Source organism: Archocentrus centrarchus, chromosome 3 (assembly GCF_007364275.1).
Source record: "Archocentrus centrarchus isolate MPI-CPG fArcCen1 chromosome 3, fArcCen1, whole genome shotgun sequence".
Taxonomy (NCBI): domain Eukaryota; kingdom Metazoa; phylum Chordata; class Actinopteri; order Cichliformes; family Cichlidae; genus Archocentrus; species Archocentrus centrarchus.
Genome location: NC_044348.1, coordinates 30,712,104 through 30,734,230, shown reverse-complemented (window position 1 = coordinate 30,734,230; position 22,127 = coordinate 30,712,104). Strand labels below are relative to the sequence as shown.

At 39.1% G+C, this 22,127-nt stretch overlaps 1 protein-coding gene across 3 annotated transcripts; it reads right to left on the bottom strand.

Moving 5' to 3' along the window:
- Positions 1 to 599: 599 nt before the first annotated feature.
- LOC115778294 (homeobox-containing protein 1-like) lies at positions 600 to 21,296 on the bottom strand. 3 transcript variants are annotated; one of them, XM_030726357.1, is made up of 10 exons: positions 21,113 to 21,296; positions 13,885 to 14,376; positions 11,273 to 11,358; positions 11,056 to 11,166; positions 7,011 to 7,167; positions 6,857 to 6,939; positions 6,273 to 6,368; positions 5,744 to 5,838; positions 4,916 to 4,999; positions 600 to 4,808 (listed from the first exon to the last, which is right to left on the bottom strand). In XM_030726357.1, exons 2-10 carry the CDS (start codon positions 14,373 to 14,375, stop codon positions 4,479 to 4,481), a joined length of 1,533 nt encoding a protein of 510 aa, XP_030582217.1. In that variant the 5' UTR covers position 14,376; positions 21,113 to 21,296; the 3' UTR covers positions 600 to 4,478. The 3 variants fall into 3 exon arrangements, with proteins under 3 accessions (XP_030582217.1, XP_030582218.1, XP_030582219.1); XM_030726358.1 differs by having other exon boundaries at positions 5,744 to 5,835; XM_030726359.1 differs by having other exon boundaries at positions 5,744 to 5,832.
- Between the last annotated feature and the right edge of the window lie 831 nt (positions 21,297 to 22,127).

The following is a 22,127-nucleotide window of genomic DNA, read 5'->3' as shown; positions in this document are numbered from 1 at the left end:
TTTGGTTGAGAACCAAATTTGGAACCAAATTTGGTTCTCAACCAAATTTGGTTTTCAAGCTCCAGAGACTACTATGACCTGGATAACTGAGAATCTACACAGACATGATGAACTACAAACGAACCTAAGTGTCCCGCATGCGCAGTAGAGGACGCAATAACATCACACGTAGCGAGCGTCCTCAGTGTTTGCGGAAGTAAGTTTGTTTTTCTTCCCACTTCCGCGTAGCAGGCCGCAGAAGAGTGACGTTTGACGAGTATCAATGACGTGCTGGTCGGATGAATGCGAGCTGGCCGTACAGACACAGATCGTATTTGAAAAGATCGGATACGTATCGGATTTAGGACCACATATCCAAGTGGCCTCGGTCGCATTTGAAAAAAATCGGATCTGTGGTGTTCAGTCATGAAAAGATCAGATACAGGTCGCATAAGGCCAACAAAATCGTTTTTGGGTCACTTCAGGCTGCCCTGTGAACGTAGCCTAAGACTGTTCATGTCTGATAGTGTTTGATGGGGTCAGCAGTTATCGCCTACAGGATCATGTTCAATCATCAGAGCTGAATGCTGCACTCAGTTTTTAATTTATTTTGTGGATGTAAGGTGGATGAATGTCTGTGTGATGTGAAAGGAGTAGCTCACAGTGCTGACTGCAGTCACTTCTCACTGTTTTGGTTTTCTGGCCCACAAACTCAGCCTCAACACTGGATCCTTCCATCCCAGCAGGGTGGAGGCCCCAAAGCCCTTACTCACTTTGCACTCACTGCTCCAGAAATCATTTTGGGGTTCTGGAGCTTCAGTAATATAAACAACAAACACTTCAGCAAAGATGTAGTCCAGATGTGACATCACCCACTGATCAATTAAGTCACATCTGGACTTCTTTGAAATCACATCTTGGGTGGTTTGAACCAATAAGTGGATCTGACTGAGACAGTTAAATTATGGCCAACAACATACATCCATGCTCCCAGTTTTTAAAAAATACATTTAAAACCTAAAGGTTTAGTAAATGTCAGGGTTTCTGTGTAATTCAACACTTAGTATTTTTCATTTGTGATGTTGTGTATTTAAACTTTAAAATATTTACGACATAAAGTTAAAAATGTGACTCAGTGATTGTTTGACAAGCACACGCACAAAAAGAAACGTATTTTTGGACTTCTACAACGGCTGCACTCACCTTACATATTCTCGATTTCACCTCAGTCAGATATTTAGTAGTTTTTTAGTTAAAGAAGACTTCTTCTCACGCTCATTTCAAGAGAATTTAACTAACGAGAACATTTTTTTTTCTCTGGTCTGTCAGTCACTCTTAGTGATCAATGAAATATTTCAACAAGGACTCAAAGCACCATGAACAAATTAAGTGTCATTCAAAATGAAAATAAAAACTTAAAAGTGACAGTGTGTGTTTCGAACACATGGCATATCGAGCACAGACACGGATACGCCTGAAAAAGAAAATTAAAAACGATGCATTTTGCTTGAAATTGTTTGACACATCTGATGCGTCTTTGATTAGCATACCTCACACACAGTTTCATTCATACACTCAGAAAATACACAAAAAATTTTAAACTTAATACTTTGGCTAATGTTTCACTCATCTTTCACCAACATGATAGACTCATACTGATAAGTTTCTCTCATTTGAAGCTAATATGTCTATATACTGTATATAGAAATGGATTTGGGTACATATACTGTATATAAGTATAGTCTGTGTGTCTATGCACACACACATAATAAAAAGATGGGTAAGAAATTAAAGGAAAAACAAACACCGAGTGTCTTGTGGAGGTGTTGGTCCTCCATGTGCTGCAGATTCAGTCATTCTCCAAATTTCTAAAACTCTACTTGGTATTTTCAGAGTGCTGTCTAACATGCCAGCCCACACTCTCCCACAGGTGCTCAAGTGGGTTAAATTCTGGTGACTATGAAGGCAAAAGCACACAGTATGATTCGCATCACTTTCATCCTCATTAAACCAGTCAATGACCTCGTGCGGCGTGACCTGATTTCACAGTACCCATGCACCATCACAGAAGGAGAGCTCAGCGGTGGGTGCATGGGCAGAGATGCGGGCAGATCTAACTAACGGCAGCTTCCACGGTGCAGCACAAACCTTTGCAGACTCTTCACAGCTTACGAGAGTTTTCTTTCTAGTCTCAAAAGCCTAAAAAAATGAAAAATTGTTTTCTTGGCTCATTTTTGAGCTGTTCATCTGCTCACAACCAAACACTGCCAAAGTGATAAATGTTAAATTGACTGGTGCTCATATAGTGCTTCTATACTCTGGGCCTTTAAGTGTTCTATTGTGCACACCTACATCTGGGGGCATTAACATTACCAGCCAATATTAGCTATCTACCAATCTATTGTATCTGCAATTATAACAGTAAGAGACGGCAGAAACACATTATGAGTGTTGCTGTTCCAGAGTTTCTCCAACAGAGGGCACTATGCATCTTCCCTGTTGCCAACAGGCATCATCAGCTGATCCAAGCAGAGTTGGGCAGAGTGTAAACGAGTAAATAAATACCTACGCTTGGAAAATATTAGGGAAATCTGATTGTGTTTCATGTGTGTGAAAGAAAAAAATATTGGCCGATATATCCGAATATCAGATTTTTTTTTTAAATTGCCAAATATCATATCAATACCTGTCTTAAAAAGCTTATATTGCTCAGGCTCTAACTTGGGATTCACTGTCTTGCCCAAGGACACTTCAACATGCAGACAGAAGGAGCTGGGATTGAACCACTGACCTTCCAATTAATGGATGACCTGCCCCCTAATAAAGCACCACCTTCCAGCAATGACCTATAACCAGTGCCATCAACACCAAACACTATCAATGAGAGGGTTCATCAAAAAAAACAAAAAAAATGCATCTCAAAACACAATCAATTAAAAAAATCCAAAGACAGGATCTGCTTTGTTAAATTTTTACTGCCTGCAGACACAATGAGCTGCCAGCCTGGAAGAGAGAACGCTCTCATTAAGGTAGAAATGTTTGCTAACAAAAAGGCCCAAACCGTGCCAACAAAACGCACAACAGAGCCACTGGACCGCAACACTGTAGAGGTCAAAGGTTCAGTTTCCTTTAATTTGTCACCCATCTGCATGTATTCACTTTACACTTGAATCTTTAGTATTTAAACAGCTTTATGACACTATTGAATTCCTCTCAGCTGACTGATATGTGTTGATTATTAATTATATAACCCAGCAGGTAACTGGGTACAAATGAATAAACATGACCAGGTCACATGGATGCCCAGGTTTCTAGTTTTTATAGAACTCTGTCAACAGTTTTGGCTTAAAGTAAAAAAATAAAAAACACTTGTTATTGATCTGGAAGCAAAGTACAGCCATTCAGGATTATAATCTCCATGGAAACTGAAGCCCTAATTAGTTTAAATGCCGTTAAATTCACAGTATTTAAATATTTATAATGGGTAATTTCAAATAAAATCGCATTTTAGTCCAAATTTAGGCCGTTGAATTTTCAATATAAACTTGCGGCAGTAGAGGGGAAAAAAGCAAAAAAACTAAAGAAGACCAAAATAATATTTCAAATTAATCACAGGAATACAAGCAAAATCCTTAAATACAATAAATTCTGAAGGATTCGGTAATGACAGTAATGGTGTTGGGTTGGGTGTTGGGTTGTTCATGAAATTAGATTTTATGGCCTTTCGTTGCTTCCATACATTGAGCTTATTTTATCAGGCAGGGAAGGCTCATACTGTTTGTTTTTTTTTCTTTCAGTTTTTTACATTTTTCAGTCATTTTGGGCTCAGAGAAACGTTACCTACGCGCCGCGGCCCGGAGATTATTCTGCTGGAGAAACAGCAGGAATTTCAAATATAAAGAACTGTGAAGAAATGTGCTGCAACACTTTAAAACTATCAGTTAATATAAACTAAAATGAATGCATTTATCTTTTGAGGCTGTTCAGTTGTGTTGTGATCACAGTGCAAGACCCTGAAACGATTTGAATCCCATGTCTAATACAGTGTTGTCCTGCTGTGAAAAAGCAGTTTTCCAAGAAAATCTGCACAATGCATGAAAGTCCTGTTTGTCAGCCTGCTATGGAAGACTTAAAATCCCGAGAAATAAACAAGTCAGCGAAGAAAGACTGCTATGGCGTGTTCCCTTATATGTGCGCCCTACTTCACTTTCTTTGCTCGATTTGTTTTTAGGTACATTTTAAATTTTCCATAGCTTGCTGGGGAACACTAACAAACAAAAGCTTATTGTTAATATTATAATTATAATACACTAATAATGCCTATACGAGCGTAGCAGAGCAGGTTGGTGGTTGGAGGTAGGGTTGGGAGGTATCTCAGGGTTGGACTTTACACGACTTTTGGTCATTTTTTTTTTCCACTTATTACATTCCTATAAAATCTGCTTGCATATAATGACACCTGTTTAGCACTCTGAAAGCTCCGATATCCGCCACTCCCCTCAGTCGTCCTCCAGAGTCTCCGTCTTGATGTCATTCCCCATGCTGCACCCTGCACCATCCACCTGATTGGTTACCACTGGGCTGCTGTCACTCACCGCCACGTTCTCCAAACTGATTGGATCCTGGGCCTCGGACAAGGCGCTGTGAACCGTGGGTTCATCCTGGAGAGAGGGGGAAGGAGGGGACCACGAAACGCCTGTTAGTCTGGAGCCTTCTGCCTGAGGAACTGTGCCTGATATTAGGGCGCGACCAATCAGAGATGTGCCCCTCTGTCCAGACACGCCCCCTCTACCCAGGGCAGAAAACCAGCTGGGAAGCAGCGTGGGAACCTGAGTGAGGAGATAAGAAAAGAGGAGGGTCAGTGGATCTGTAGCGCCATGTGGATTTTCAGATAATTGCATATGGGGGGGGGGCTGTAGATGAAGTCCAGCTGTACCTGTGTTGGAGAGGATAGGTCAGCTCGACTGAAACTGAACTGCCTTGCTGAAGCTCTCTTATCAAATAAGGACACCTCACAAGCCTGTGAGAAACCAGCAAACAGGTTATACAGGGGAGGGGCAAGTTATCAATATCACTATATACTGCTGTGATTTCAATGATTAATTTTTATTCAACATACAGGAAAAAAATTCCCACACTGAGATGACTTATCAGAGTCACTACTTAACAAATCATCATATTGGAGCTATACAAATACATGAGGGGAAAGTGAACATGAGTTAAATTTGTGTTGTGCTATTTCTTCATGTATCAGACACTTTATGGCCTTTGTCTGGACCAACTGTAAAGATCCCCACCTCTCTGTTCTCCCTAACAGCCTGTGGAGTGATTTCTACATGAAGGATTGGGACAAATGTTTCAGTTTTCAGGATAAAATCCAACCCAGAGCTTTCTTTATTCTGACAAGTAGTGACTAAAGCTAGTGTGCCTGTAACATGGATGAAATCCAAGCTGTTACATGTTCTGAGAACGCTGTCGTGAACAGATACAGTAGGTTCATTCATCCAAAGTCTCGGGGCTGATCTGATAAATTTATTTGAAAATGGCCAGATAAATAATTTGATAAAGTTACAAATAATCATCACCAGATTTACAAAGCAAAGATGTATAACTAATATATGCTTTCAACCGTAATAGCCAACATTGTGTCAGTTATCATTGTAACGATAGTCTGTCCCCTCAGTTTTATAATATATAAAACATACAGCAGTGCAACATAACTGTGCAAGACAGTTTTGACTTGTTCAGACACCAAGATGTTTACCTGGTCAGGAAAGTCATTGCCATCCACATCATCACTGTTGGACTGACCTCCTGGACTTTGAACCTCAATTCCATGACTCTCCAAGATGGCTGCTTCTTCAAAAACACAAACGTCATCATAGCATATCGACTCTACACAGCAACGCACTCGAGATGCAAGAAACAGTGACGCAATTCAGAAGCTGCTCTTCTGGGAAATAAAACAACATCCTGTTTCTTCTTCAGGTGTGTGAGAAATCTAACACTCTGGTTTGTGATGACCAGCATGAGCTCGGTGACAGAGAGGAGGAAAAAAATTAAACACAATCAGGATTTGTGTTAAAGAGCAACACAAGCTCTTGTGTGTGCCACTTGCATATAATGCTCTTAAATATTAACATAGAGTACAAGCGAGTCCCAGCTGGTTGCTGAGTCCTTTAATTACATCAAAACATACTGTAGATAAAACTTTAGCAACATCTAACATTTTTCTGTCTCTCACTCACACACACACACACACACACACACGCACACACAGACATAGACATTACCAATATTAGCACGCCTCTTGATGTCTTTGCGGCGGTTGGCAAACCAGTTGTAGACCTTCAGGGATGTTACCCTCTCCAAATCAGACAGCTTCTTTCCTGTAACACACATGCACGTGTACACACGCGCGCACACACACACACACACAAAAATCAGACATCCGGACTCCTTAATCTCTGACTGCGTTTGTTTTTGAAAGCATATTCAAGTACTGCATATCTTTTAAGTCAACAAAAAGTCATATTACTTTCTTTTTTTTAACTTAATTTGGATTTATTTATTTAGCACCAGATCACAACAACAGCCCGCCGGGTGTTTTTTTAATTGTATGGAACCCCAATGATCACATATGAATAAGCATTTAATGACAGTGGAGAGGACGAACTTCCTTTTAACAGGAAGACGGAATCAGTCTAGTGGATAACTTGTAATATAATTAAGCTTGATTTCTTTGTATTTATTTTATAAATACACTTAAAGCCAAGGAAGTAGTTAACATCAAATCACATATTTATACTAAGTTTACCCATAAAAAGAACCCATTCGCTAATAAATAATTCATAGCCATTAGCCAATAATACTCTACCTGGTTTCTGAATGACAGCATTGCAGGCGGTGGCGATCTCCTCTCTCTTGGCTTCATCAGGATACTGGTTATCATTGAAGTAGCTGCAGATACACATTGCGCTTTGTTACTTTCACTTCTTTTCAAATTCTACCTCAGTACCCGTCCTCCTCACCTCTCCATGACAGTCAGACACTCCTTCCTCCAGGTAAATCTGCTCCCTCGCCGCAGACGGAAGCCACCGGGAGCCGAACCAAACGTGGGCGGGGCCTGGTTCCAGTCCATCACCTCCTCCAGTGCTATGGGGGTGGCTCGCATTGCCAGAGTAGCACCTGGAGCATCAAACACAACATTAATAACAACATTTACTATGTTCTGTGCTTTTCCTTTGGATTACCAACATCATAATCATCAAGTCATGGGACAAATGGTGAACTATTTTTCTTGATGTTTATTTGTGTTTCCAAACTTTTCATCTGAAACACCCAAATATGTTCATTTAAACTGCTTTTAAGTTGGATCTAAGCTGCCTATTATTTCACCCAACTACAAGTATTGTCTTACTACTTTTAGCTACCACTCCATTTAACATTATCTGCTGTTGAACCAACATTTTTGTTTGTACTGTTATCCAATAATTTACCCCTTTATTTACCACGGGCCCGTTAACTTCAAAAGTGCCACCATTCACAGACTTCCGGAAACAATTATGTAATAACCCTATGTTGGGTGTGAAGTGCAATTTCTCAGCTTTCAGGAACAGTTTGAATGTTTTTTTTAATAGGACACACGGTCACGTAATTACGGTAATTCAAAGTGCGTTTGATCAGACGTCTCAGCGGTGATAGCCTCAGCGTTAACCAGCAGTAAGGGCAGGTAACAGGGGGATCAGCGGCGATTGCCACTGTTAAAGGTTTAAAATGTTACTACATTATTTCATCTAGATTTTTTAACAGTTCATCTGTAGACCTAGATAACAATTTAACTGCTAACCATTCCAATATTTATTCACACTTTAACCAGCTACTTTAGAGGTTTATCCATTATTACCTCGTCCACCGATGGGTGGAGGGAGATTATGTTTTCACCTGTTTTGAACCAAAATGAATTAAACTTTGTGGAAATATTCCTTAGGGGCCACAAGAACATATGATTTCAATTTCAATGTCAAAGCTCAAGGTAAACAATAATTTTCAAAAATTAAAAAGAAAAATTTCTGTGTCATTACTGGCAATTTTAAAATTCATAGAGAATTTTTCATCTTTCCTGATGAAATCTGGTACTCGGGTATATACTAATTGGTAATTCATCATCTTTTCTATTTTCAATTAAAATATTACAAAGTGAACTACAAACCCTACACAAAAATGACATACACATATACAATTTATATCTCTGCAAATGCTTTGTTTTCCTTTTTTTCCATTTAGTTATTTTAGAGGATGATAGTATTGTACATAAACTGAATAAAATAAATCCCAACTATATATATGCTTTTATCTGTTCTAATATTTGTGACCTAGTAGTTTATGATGGAGTATGACAGCTCTTCTAGTTCTTACTTTGTTAGTTATTAGAGTGAACTGTTTCATTTGTACTTTTAGGTTATAATTTCAACTAGTTCATTAGGTTAGCTAACAATTTAACCACTAACCACAATACAAAATTTCCAAATTTTGTTATATTTGCTGATGATACAACTATTTTTTGTTCTGGGGATGATTTGAAACAGGTTTTGGATGATGTTGGCAAAGAAATTGATAAACTTAAATATTGGTTTGACAGAAATAAATTATCTTTAAATTTAACTAAGACAAAATTTATGTTGTTTGGAAATAAAGAAATTAATAAAATGGTAAAGTTAGAAATTAATAATGTAAGGATTGAACAAGTTTTTCAACATAAGTTTCTAGGAGTAATTTTGGATCATAAGTTATGTTGGAAACCCCATAACAAATGTGTGTAATAAGATGGCAAAAATTATAGGGATATTAGGCATATCTTGAATATTAAAACTTTGCACACTCTTTACTGTACAATGTTATTACCATATTTAGAGTATTGTGTTGAAGTTTGGGGTAACACATATAAGAGCTCTCTACAAAAAATATGTATTATGCAAAAAAAGAGCACTGAGAATGATATATAATATTTGGTATCGGGAACATACAAATCCACTATTCTTTAAATCAAAACTTATGAAATTTATGGATTTAGTAAAATTTAAAACTGCTCAGGTGATGTTTAAAGCAAAAAACAGTATGCTTCCAAAGAATATTCAAAATTTCTTTAAAAATAGAGAAGAAAGGTTTGATCTGAGAGGGAAATATAATTTTGTTCAACCATGTGTTCGCTCCAATCTTAAAAGTATGTGTGTATCAGTTTGTGGAGTGCGTTTGTGGAATGGTTTAGATGATGAAATTAAGCTAAGTACAAATATTGCACAATTCAAGAAAAAATATAAGGAGCATATAAATAATGTGTATAAATACAAATGAGATATGTTTTGTTATTATTGAATTGTAGATTCATGTACATTAAAATGATCTATAGAGGATTGGGTAGATTGTATCTTTGGGTACTTTGGCGTGGGTAGGTGTGTGTGTAGCCATGCATTCTTGTGTCAGTGTATGCATGTGCATAGATATGTTTGGTTAATATTATAATCCAGTTTAATTATGAACTTGTAAAATGCAATGGGGACAGGACTAGATAAGCTAATCCATACGGTCAGCTGACAATTTTACCACTAATCACACTTAAAATAACTTCCAAAACTGTATTCATATTTTTGCTATTTTAAACTTTAAACAGTTACTATCATTTAACTCTTAATACTAATTGTAACTCAGTAAAACATCTCTGCTGTGGTTGTAAGAGCACCGGTATCTATCAGTGAAGGCTGACATTCTAAATGCTTACACTGAGGAACATTAAAGCTGAGTAAAACTCATTTTTACTTCTTTATTTAATAAAACGCTTACTTTTGAGGGTGGATCCACCCTTGACCCTGTTGCTCTCCGGGTAACTAATATCACAAGTCCATAAGTAAACAGTCTCTAATGTTTCACCTACGCTTTGTCCCTGCCAGGTTACAGCTGAATAATTTGATTTAAAAATCAAATGTACAATTAGGATTCCAGCTTGATCTAATGAAAATTCAACCGACAGTATCAAAAATGTATATTTTATATCAAACTTTTATGCTCAGATATGGTGACAGAGTGGCCCAAGCTAATTAAAATGCCTCCGTTCTCTCGTCGGGTTTTTGTAAGATAAACAAATGCTTAACTCATACCCAGAGTTGTTTGAACTTGCTCTGATCAGCCTTTCTGGAACGGGGCGCTCAGAGCTGTCGATCTCAGTTAATCAACTCAGAGTTTATTGATAGGCTCAGAATTTGTTAAACCTGCTTTCTGAAATAGGGCCCAGGCGAACTAAATTCTTAATAAATAAGTAAATCAGTAAGTAAACCAGATCAGAGTGATGATTTCTGGAAGAAGTAACATATTAGTTTGTTTTTCCTCTGGGGAGGACACAGTAAACTAGAATTAGACTGTGCTGTTTTTTTCATACTGTACATTCCAATATGCTGATCTCATGTTTAACACAATGTAGTCATTGTTTATTCCACACTTTATTTCCATAACTATAGCCTTCTCAAAAATCCCCAAAAATGTTTAAAAAAAAAAGCTATGGTTTATTGTCTTTCAAAAGAATATTTCATTACAACATTTGCAGTGATACTATCTGTCACTGCAAGACCCTCAAGTCTGCTGAGCTTATTTTCTGTGCTTAGACCACCTGGAACTCAATACAATGCACCCTTAAAAATGAATTCCTTAATAATTCTTCAATTAAATTACTTATCTTCTGTCTGTGCCAATTTTACTTGAGCTGTCTCTCAATTAACTGTACTTGTCTATTGTTTTGTTTTACTGTGATCCTTTTTATCCGGGATCTATTGGTTGCATGTTGTTTTGTAATTTTAAATATTCAATGTTAGTGTTTAGACTCTAAACATCTTTGATTACAGCTAAAAAAATATCTTTCAGTTCATGTTGAAACCAGACAGCAGAGTGAGTCATGGATTCAAAGCAGCACACTATTTATTAATAAACTCTCCCCTACTGTTTTATTTTACAGTATTTTTTTTCCACAGGTGGAAAAGTCAGAAGTTATGTGAGAGATGTGGAGCTGGCAGAGAAGGGAGGCATTACCAGGGTTGGTCTTCTCCAGCTGGTACCAGCGGAAGAAGGCTCGCTTCTTCTGCTCACTGAGGTCCGATCCCTGCTGTAGGAGCCAGTGGGAGATCCGGCTCTGACTGATCCCTGGAGGAAGAGGACCAGAGTCAGATCTGGGGGGGGGGGTCTGATGATTGCTCGCATGCCAGCTCTTTCTGCTTGTGTCTTATTGGACAAATGAGTATATACTCACCTGTTACCTGAGCAACCACAGCCTGGGATATACGTCTGTTCGCCAGGAAGGATTTAATCTCCTCTTTGATCACAGCACTGTCCCTCCTTCGAGCAGGGAGAAGAACAAATTACAACACATATTTAAATATTCAACATTACAAGTTTGCCATTAATTAACGCACACAACAACACAACAGTCACTATACTTATACCAGATGTAACTGTCTGCAGCTCACATATATGTTACAGGCTGTTGTACCTGAACACATGCTGCTGTAATATTCCTTGCTCTCCTTCTCCTTTGATTTCATTTTCACACATCTTCAAATCAATACCGCTGATTGCTGCCGTCTGGCTGCAGACTACAGATGAGAGGCACTAGACTGCATGTGTGTACTTGTGTTCGTTTTGTATGTGTGAGTGTATGTTTGGCAGTAATCATCACATCATATTCATATTCAGAGTGAGCTACAGGCAGGCTTGTCAACCATCAGGGCTCTCTGTGGTAACACATACCCTCTGCTGATTGTATGCGTCTTTAAAAGCAACATCCACCCTTATGAATGACTAATTATTATTGTGTTTGCAGTAAACTAAAGAAAATACTGTTATAATTTTACAGCTCTAAATGAAGTTGGTTAGCAAGAGTCACTTTTCCATGAGTTCAATCACTCTTTACCAGGGCACACTATCAAACTATCGCACATGTAAGTTCCTACTTTGTTACCATTTCCAGTTTATTTAATAGTGATGTGTTACATACATGAACAAAAACCTATGCTTCACTGTTTAATGTAGGAGATGCTGGACCACAACAAATACATGCAACCTGAGGTCTCTGCAGGACAACAGTTGAACTCCAACAGTGGTGGTGGCAAGCTCAAGTGCAGTGACACGAGAAAAGTAAATACACTCCCAGCTGAGTATGGAGACATTTCTATTAGGTGATCAGGGACAAGCTATACGTGGGTACGATATAACCAAAAATCCCAATATAACCCAACATGCACCTCCCTAGAGATGTAACTAAACATCACAGCCAATGTAGTACGCACAGGTATAAATGCTAGCAACAGTGTAAACCACTTGTGTAAGCTACGTCGTAGGCTTGACTGCAGAAGTTGGTGTTTAACTTTACATTACATTTTTAGTTTATTGTCAAAATGTTTAAAACAAAATGTTTATTTGATCAGCAAATTTTAGAAAGGTTTCCAGTTATCTTTAAAGCTGATATGTGCTATCTTTTTTTAGCTAACATATTGGCTATGTGACCTTATTTAGGCTAATTTAGCAGCTAATGTTATCTTTAAGTTAACACGGTCATCTTTAGGCTAACATAACAGCTAATGCTATCTTATTTAGGCTAATCTAGCAGTTAACACAGCAGCTAATGTCATCTTCTTTAGTGTAAGATAGTGGCTAACATAGTGGCTGATGTTATCTTATCTAGGCTAATGCAGCAGCTAACTTTATCTTTAGGCTAAATAGCAGCTAATGTTATCTTATTTAAAGCTGACAAATGGTTATTGTCATCTTCTTTAGGCTAACATTGTCTAAAATTTCTTCTTAAGGCTAACATAATTGATTCTCACAGCAAGCAAGGCAGGCAGTGCTTGACCAGTGAAACTAAAAAACAGGCATTAATTAATCTGTAGCAAAAGTGTTCTGTCATAAAGCTTCTCCCCTCTTTGCATTCATCCTTTTAAATTACCGCTATCTTGCTACACTCTACTTGACTACGAGACACTGAAATCAGTAACACCTGTCGATTTCATTTGCACGTGCATGTCTGCACCCCGTTAAAAAAGGCTGGAGCTTGTCAAGCTGTGAGACCAGCAACCTGTTTTGGTTGTTTGTGCATGCACATTGTAGGTAAACCCCTGGTCTTTGGCAGGAGACTGACAGGAGACTAGCATGCTAGACAAGGTGCCGCTGGTCCACAGTCACCACTCTGAGATCACTTACGATCTGGGTATTGGTGAAAACAGAGCAAGCAGTAGCAAGTAAACAAGCACTCTGTGATTTATCTATTGTTTAAGATAACAGTTATGTAATTTCAATAGTAGTTTGTAAAAACAGTAAATATAACAGCTGCTGTTATAAGTTCACCTGTACAGGACTGCAGCCATTTGAGTTCCAGTTTGCCTACAGTGAAACAACATCCGTTAGAAATGTCTATACTCATTAGTATAAAGTATCCTCTTCATTTATTTTATTGAAGAAAGGGAAAGCTGGTCTATTGTCATTAACTGTGTGGAGGACCGGACTGAAACACTTGGCAAAGCACTTGTCTGCTGTGCTTTATTAGAAATAGATAAGTTCACTAGATGTAACTGATACACCTCAGTCTTGAAGCCTTTCATTCAACCAAAACAATGTGTTAGAAATCTCTTTCAATAAACCAGAAGTAGCACCATTGTGAGTCTTTGAATGGGAAATGGAGCCATTGCTGTCCCTTGTGGCCAACACTTAAAAAAATTCAAAAAGCAATTTTAAAAAAAGCTGTTTCCCACTACTGCTGTCTGAAAGCACACCCTGAAAAACAACCACCCAAAATACTTCCCAGAATACCTAATCTGATCTGAGCTACTGTGGCCTGCTTTTACCTGGCCTTATACCAGATGGTTTTACCTCATCAAGTCCTCCACTTTGTCATCAACATCTATGTCTTCTTCGCTGGCTTCAAACGCATACCCTGGTGTGGCAACACTGGCCGTAACCACACCAAGAGGAAACCGGGGCGGTGAAAGCTTCCCATTGGTAACGGAAACTAAACCGTTTGGCACCACTGCTGTCATGGTATTAGGTGACGCTACTGGAACCGGCAGAGGTGGGGAGGTGGTGTCAAAGTTGTTGTTAGGGGACAATGAGAGTCGGTTGTTGGGAAAACTTGTCTGAGTGGCGGTCGAAGTCATGGAAGAAGAGGCGGCGACCGTGTTGGAAGACGAGGGTGGCATGTAAGAAGGTTTATGGGTCAACTTGTGCCCATGTTGCCGGTCCAGGTGGTCCAGGGTGTCCAGCGCGTGGAGGACCTCCGCCTGGGTGATGCCCGTCCTCCGTAGTCTCTGGAGGAGGTCAATCTGCTCAATGGTGAAGCGAGGCTCCTCACACTGCTGGAACATCCTGCAGGAGATTATTTTATGACTGTTACAGGCAGAAGATTTTAATAAACATGTTTACAGACAATTAATGACCATTACAGTAGACATCACCTAAGTCGAAGATGCACAAATCGGATTTTCACTCTAGTCAGATGGCTTCTGCAGGTCCCAATTTTTTCTAACGTTAATTTCAATAAAATCATCACCTAAATTGGATCATACAAGTCGGATTTTCGCCTGCCTCGGATGAAAAATCTGGTCCCATTGTAATGCATTTTCAATTAAATGTGAAGGAGGATGAGTTTAGCGCTAAAGTCCTCCTCAGCTGCCGCCACGCCCAATTCCAATATCTACTATCTAGGCAAACTCCATGCATGGGCTTGTTCATGTACAACTACATACACAAACGACACCTGGAGATTGCTTGAGTGTCTATGCAGTCACGTGATGTCTGAATTGGCTGCACTGGGCAAATCAGTTCATTTCACTGGAGACAATCATGGCAAGCACAGGACTCAAGCATAAGCTACAAACTCGCCCTTATGAGCAAAAATATGAGATCATAAAATTTGCTGAAGCAAATCCGGGGTGAAGCAGAAAGCCATTGCAGCAAAATTTGATATTAGACCCCAACCTATCTGATACAGTAAAAATCGCCTAAGTCAGATTCAAATGGCCCATGGAATTTAATCCGACTTGTAAAAGAAAAAATCCATTTTATGTGTAAGTCAGATAAAATCCATTTCTTCAGAATATCAAATACCCCCCCCCCCCCCCACACACACACACAAATTGAAGAAAATGGATGGATAAATAAAAGTGTCATATCACGATATCTGTACAATAGCAATGCCATGCATTTACATTCGCTTGTGAGCTTAACAAGGACACAAGCCTGGGCATGTCTGACAGTGAAACAGCAACGAGTTAGGGAGCTACCTCAACAGCCTCCGACAAAGCACAATATTTTGTAAAATATGCAAGAAAAGTGTTCCCGCAAAAGGTGGAAATAAACAAAAAAGGTTTAATCAATGGAGACTAAAACCCACTGTGGAGCAGGGATGTGCCATATCATACTGTCCACAATGATACCAGCATTCATTTTTACGTGATATAAAAATGTCATATTGCAATATGATTGCTATGGCAACACCGTGCGTTTACGTTCCAGAGTGTTTGCAACAAAACCAGCCTGACATGTCTGAGAGAGCCACACATCAGACTCCGATGACAATTTAGCGCCTACAAAGGAAGCTACTTCAACCTTCTGATAAAGCACCGGTGCTTTGCAAAATATGCAAGAAAACTGTTCCCACTAAAGATGCAAACCACAAACATGTTTCACCACTCGAGGCAAAAACACAGCATCAGGTCCAACCAGGCTAGGAAGGAGAGGATGCTAGCAGCTCACAACGTGCGACCCAAATGTAAAAAAATTATTCAACCAAGCATCACAAGCTGCACTGCATACGACAGAAAGAGCAAATGGTGGATGGAAATTACAGATGTGGAAAAGCAGGACTTTAATCAGCGGGTTATTATGTAACAATACTGTGCAACTTACAAGGTTAAGCTAGTTTAGTTATTGTAAACTAAGTGTTAAGCAGTTACTTTGGACTAGTCATCAGTGACAGCAGCTCATTGGAAAAGAGGGATGGAAAATGCCCCTCATTTACTTACACTTATAAATGCTGCTGCCTGCAAGCTGCAAGCACTGATAAAACATTGTTCAGAATTTTTTTATATGTATAATGAGAAATATAAAATTCTGAGGCTACATCATCCACCCCTAGCTGAAGGTAATTAATGTCCCCTGCACATTAATATTAACCTTGTGAATGAACGTTGTACTGACAACATTACTTACATTTTAGCTGCATTTATAGAATGTGCACACTTGAAATGATTATTGGAAAAATGCTTTCCATAAATACTGCCGTACTATAATGCAAAATAAAAATCCCTAGTTTTTAGCTCATTGGAGACCTTCCTCTGCACAATGAGCTTCACATCACTGAAACAATCACAGAAAAAAATGCTAGTACAGTCACATCTGGTAGCTTCCTGCCTGCAGATTTACAACACACACACACGCACACACACACACACACACACACACACACCAAGACATCACTACTCAGCAGCTGCTGTCCAGATATGAAGTGCATTCCTACAAATTTAATAAGGATTTTATTATAGTTAATGACTTTTCAACACGTGTAATCATTTAAAGTTACACAAATATGTTATTCACCCAGTTTGTTGTGTACTGTTGTACGATTTTAAATCGAATGCATTCTCCTCTCAGTGCAGCTCTAGCATATTAAAGTGAATTCTTATCAATAACTGCAAAGCAAATTTTTCATCTGGAAAAAAAAAAAAAACTGTCATAACAGTCACAAGGCTGAACCGAGGGGGAAAAAGCGGGAGAGCAAGAGAGGAAGATAAACAGAGAAATAAGAGATAAAACATCTGTCTCAGTGCTTTTCTTTCTGGCGCAGAGAAGAAAAACAGGCCACAGCAGAAAATCAAAGTCAGCAGGCATATCAACACGTACAGATATAAGAGGGAGGGAGGTTGCGGGCGAGTGTGTGTACGTATGTGTAAGTGTGTGTGTGTGTGTGTGTGTGTGTGTGTGTGTGTGTGTGTGTGTGTGTGTGTGTGTGTGTGTGTGCATCTTGGGAAGAATGCCAAGAAAAATTTACATTTCAGGCAGCAAAGCTTCATACTTTCCCTCCCTGCTGCAGAGGATGACTCATGCCGAATGAAGTTGGACTGATACACAAGATCAATAAAGAAAACATTACTGCAAAACGATTCGAAAAACTATTTATATACTTCGTTTAATTTGATGATCACTGATCACAATCACCTGTGCAATATTTTACTGCATATTAAAAATCAAATATGCACCATTTTCTATTGTTTCGGTGTAGCATTTATGAAGCTTTATCTGCAGTTTTTTTGCTTTACTTAATTAAACATATAATTAAAACTAAAAAAAGGTTTTCAGTTTTAGCACAGATGCAAACATTACACAGCATCTGTATTCTTTACAATGAGTCTTTAAACCAGGTATCCTCTGACAAACCTGAAGCATGCAAGGAAGAAATATCCAAATAGCCCTGGTAAATTAGTTGATCACTGTACATATTAATATAAGATGTTTTACACACATTACTTTGAGGGGAACTGACTTTCACACATGCACTGCAGCCCTGAACTTTTTCTGCTCGTTACCCAGCAGCGCTGTAGCTGAGAACGCAAATGTCCGACTCAATCAAATCGAGCATTAAAAAAGTCTTTAACTTGCCAGCTCCCCAGTACAAAGTCCTTGTGATGTTCCATTGACCCCATATGAGAAATTAAAAAGAGTAATCATCCAGAGAATTCAGAGAGAGCGAGTGGACACCCTCCTGCACGCTCCTCCCAGGCAGCACCCTCACCTGAGCCAGGACAGCGCATCTGAAGCAACTGTCTAGCACTGTGTGCAGTTTCGGATAAAGTCCAGGGTTCACGTGTGAAAACGGTAATTTCGCTAATCTGCATGAAACCAGATTGGGTTTTATGGTCCAGCAGGAGGAAGATGTGCTAACAAAAATGACTTTAAAAGAAAAGAAAGGGGTAAACAAGCTTCTAATCAAACACATCTGAATTCTCATAATCTGTAGATTCAACCCCAGTTTGTAAACTAAGATTAACAAACTTACTTTACGCACAAACATACTTTGAATTTAGACTTTTACATTTATTTAAGTTTTAAACAAAGAAAGCTCCAATCAAGGCATTTTAAAAGAAAACGTACTGTGTGTTCAGACTGGCGGGACTGATCACAGTCGGACTTTAAAGTCTGAAACTGAACCTCTCTTAACATCCAGCAGGTCACCGGTGAGCTGCTCAGGGGTAGGAGCAGGGATGGGGTTGCATTTTAGTTACATAACAAACAAGCATAGTTTCAGAAACTAAAAAATGTTACAGCTACCCCTTTAGTTTAGTAGTTTTAATTAGAACAGAAGGTCAGAGTCTTGATTTGAATGGTGAGTCTAACACTAATCTGCTCACTGGTGACCCGGAGGATGTTAAGAGGTTAGAAAGCAAAGAACGTCACAAAAACCATCAGTTTTAGTTAACACAGGAAAGCTTGGATATTTTATTTCTTACTTGTTGTACGGAGCAACAGCAAAATCAGTCTCTACTAAACACGTTTTTCAGAGACACAATTTTAAACATACAATGACTACATGTGATCAGGAGGCGAATGAGAAAGTAGTCAGACTAGGGTCGATTACCAATGCCCAGCAGACATGAGTGAATGCCACCAAAAACCAAGCTTTCCTTTCAGTAAGGAACAATAGCAGTGAACCATATTAAGACAGGAAACCAACATTTATTTGTTATATTTGAAACTGCAGCTTCCAGATCAGGTTTTCATCCAGCCAGCTGAGGTTTGTCATTAAAAAAGTGTTAACACTGTCTGGCAGCCACGCTGATTTTGGTAAAACAACAACACAGGCAAGGCACAGACAAGGTACCGTGTTAAAGTAGTCCAAATTTAACCTTTAATAGTTTTAATCATTATTATAACAAGGATGCAGCACAGGCATCCAGTAAATGTACTCTAGAACTTCACTGAAGTGCATTTTAATGTATTTGTACTTTAAGTATTTCTGTTTCTATTTGTTATGCTCCCCTTCACTACATTTTGTATTCCATACCATTTATTTCAAAGCTGCACTTATTATTTTGAAGCTTTAAAAATAGAAATCTACCGCAATATTATGGATAAAGTTACTTAGTAGTATATAAAGTATTTAAAAGCATCTCCAGCTGCAGCATTAAAGTGATCAACACATCAATGAATCAATAAGTATGATGAGATAATATAATGTCTATGAGTCTGGAGGTATATTTTGATGGTAAACCTTTAGTACCATTAGGCTACTTAAGTAGGATTCTGAGTTGTATTTAAGTAAAAGGTCGAAACATTTTTTCACCACTTTGTTTTGTACTGAAAAGTTTTGCAATGTTCATGTTCTTGTGAAACTTTAAAAATCATGCTCACTGAGTTCCTGCAGTGCATTTAATTTTATCATCAAATATTCTGATTTCCTGTGGGCCCCTCCTGCCTTGTTCTTTTCTTGTGCCGCCCCATTTAAACAAAATCTGAGAAACGCCCTTCATATGATGCCAAAATGCCAGAAAAATAATAACCCTCTGTTTAGTTTTTAAATGGATGCATGCAGCTTTGCCGCCAAACCAGCATAAGACTGACAGGATATGTATGCAGATTTAATAATAACTGAATAGTGTTTGGCACTGCTTTATTTCCTGTGTCATGCCTGCTAAGCACTGTTTAGAGTGCATGAACACACACATATACACGCTTCCTTTTGAGGTGCAGTCAAGAACAGTGCCTAATATGATTGATTTGTGCTATATGTAAAAAGTCAAGTCAACGGTTCCTCTTTTTAAGGAAGTGGATACATTTTACTGTAAACATGACAATAATGAAAATGTTTTATTCCTCCCTTATTGTGCCACTTTAGGCACAAGCTGGAGAAATCTGTCAAGGTGTGCTCCAAGACTGCCAGTGCCACCTTTAGTGACCTTCAGCATCTGGAGGAACGGTTTGGGACCATTTTGGACCCTCAGCATCCTTCGAGTTGCAGGATCTCCAATTAAAAGCGAATGCTTGTTCTTCCCAAAGTTAGATTCGGAGAATAAATCCAGACTCTTATTCCATCTGCTATTTCTGTAAACAAAATTTTGGAGCTCTTCCCTCTTGATTTATGCTGACACTGTAGGACACCAGGATCTTGAGGACATCAAAGTTTTACTCTCCAGATATTTTTACATTATAATCAGTCAACCAATTCAACAACTGTCTCCCTGAAAAAAACTACACACCGTGCAAATCCGGGCTGTTACTCTATTTGCTCTACTTGAAGAAAGAAACGCGAAAGACGTAAAGATAAACTATCACCATTCCTGAACCCAGTGACCTACTTATAGTCCTATCCAGACGTGGCATGAACTGGTCGCAGGCATGTGCCAGCTGTGCACATGCACAAAGTCCTTAAATTACAGTAGGAAACTTTTCAACTGGACTCGAAACCTGCAAGAAAAAAACAAAAAGACCAGTCGACTGTTGTAGCCAGAGGTTACACTGTAACAGTTCCCCCCGTCTTAATAAGGTAAATCCGATGCAGAGGTCCGTCTTTAGATCAACTTCGACGCCGAATCGCGTTTAAAAAAAATTGGATTTTAATTTTTCCCTGCTTCGAGGAAACAGGGACTGTCCGGTAGAAGGTGCGTTTAGACGTTTTACAAATAATGGGAAACAACACGTCAATTCGGCATATATCTTATAAACTAACTCCTAGTAAGCACCCTATAATAAGGCATTTATTATGACTTTCATTATTCAGCTTAATTACGACGCTCTGCTGGCATACACCGTGCGCCGCATTAGGAAGCGTTGTACAGCAACTGGAAAAGTTGACATTATTTTTTATTAAGGGACTCTTGGAGAACTACACAGCTGCCGAATAAGAGCCCGAGTCTTTATTTTTCAGTCAACACCGTTAATATCAGTTTAGGTGGTGTGAAACTTAACCGCCGCGGGAAAACACCGCCGCGGCGGCATTGGGGATTTTTTAAGGAGTTTGCAGTTATCAGACAGAAAAAAGGAAATGCATCGGGCTCCTGGCAGGACCGTTTGAAGACAGCAGTAGTTGGAGCTGCAGGACTTAACTTACCTTATTATTCCAGTATAAGAGCCTCCGCGGGTGTTTGTTTTACCATAAATCTATTGCCTCGGGGCGCAGGGACGCACAGACACTGACAGTTTTCCCAAAATGTCTCCTCTGCTTCTAATTGGGCTTCAATCCGCCGTCAGACAGATTCGCCTTTTGTCCGGCAGACAGGCGCCATGTTGACACAGCGACGCAAAGAACGACGGGAGTCGCAGTTTACAGCGTACAGTAAACAGAGGTGCCAGTTTATTAGGGACACCTGGCTGCAGATATGATCCAGTGCGGTGGCAGAGAGCTGCTGGCTGGAAGCAGTTCTGTGAGATTTCAATAATCATTTTGTCTACTATAAATTTTTGCTTATCGCAATAAATAGCTTCAGACAGCTTGCCCACTTTTTTTTTTTTTTTTTTTTAGTGTCTAAATGTATTACTTTTCACTACTGTTTGTAGTTAGGATTCCTATTTCATTAACTTTTCTCTCACTTTTTACACAGTATTTCCTTTCCTCCATACTTAAGGGCTGCACTCACTTTCACTTTTCTTTTACCTTCACAGAGATCATAGAAACAGAGGTTATGCTATTTTTTTTCCCTTGTTCTTTAATTTAAACTGTAACTTTATTTATCTTTGGACAAATATGAAATCAAGAAACTCAGAGGTGAAGAAGAGAGTGAAGGCTGGGTGAAGTCGAGTGTCAGGGGTGATTTGTGACAGAAGGATAGCAGCAAGAGTGAAAGGGAAGGTTTACAAGATGGTAGTGAGACCTGCTATGAGTATGGTTTGGAGACTGCAGCACTGACAAAAAGACAGGAGGCAGAGCTGGAGGTGGCAGAGTTGAAGATGTTAATATTTTCATTGGGAGTGACCAGGATGGACAAGATTAGAAATGAGCAGATCAGCGGGGCGGCTCAGGCTGAGCAGTTTGGAGACAAAGTTGCAGAGCCAAGGTTCAGATGGGTTGGACATGTGCAGAGGAGGGATAGTCGATATATTGGACAAACGATGTTGAATATGGAGCA

Bases quoted from the DNA above. Each gene is read 5' to 3' on its own strand.
- LOC115778294 (XM_030726357.1), bottom strand. From the start codon at position 14,375: ATGTTCCAGCAGTGTGAGGAGCCTCGCTTCACCATTGAGCAGATTGAC. The intron at 11,167-11,272 runs GTGAGTATATAC...CTCTTCCTCCAG, and splicing joins TGTGGTTGCTCAGGTAACAG to GGATCAGTCAGAGCCGGATC. The intron at 5,000-5,743 runs GTAAACATCTTG...GGTTTCTCACAG, and splicing joins GCAATGACTTTCCTGACCAG to GCTTGTGAGGTGTCCTTATT.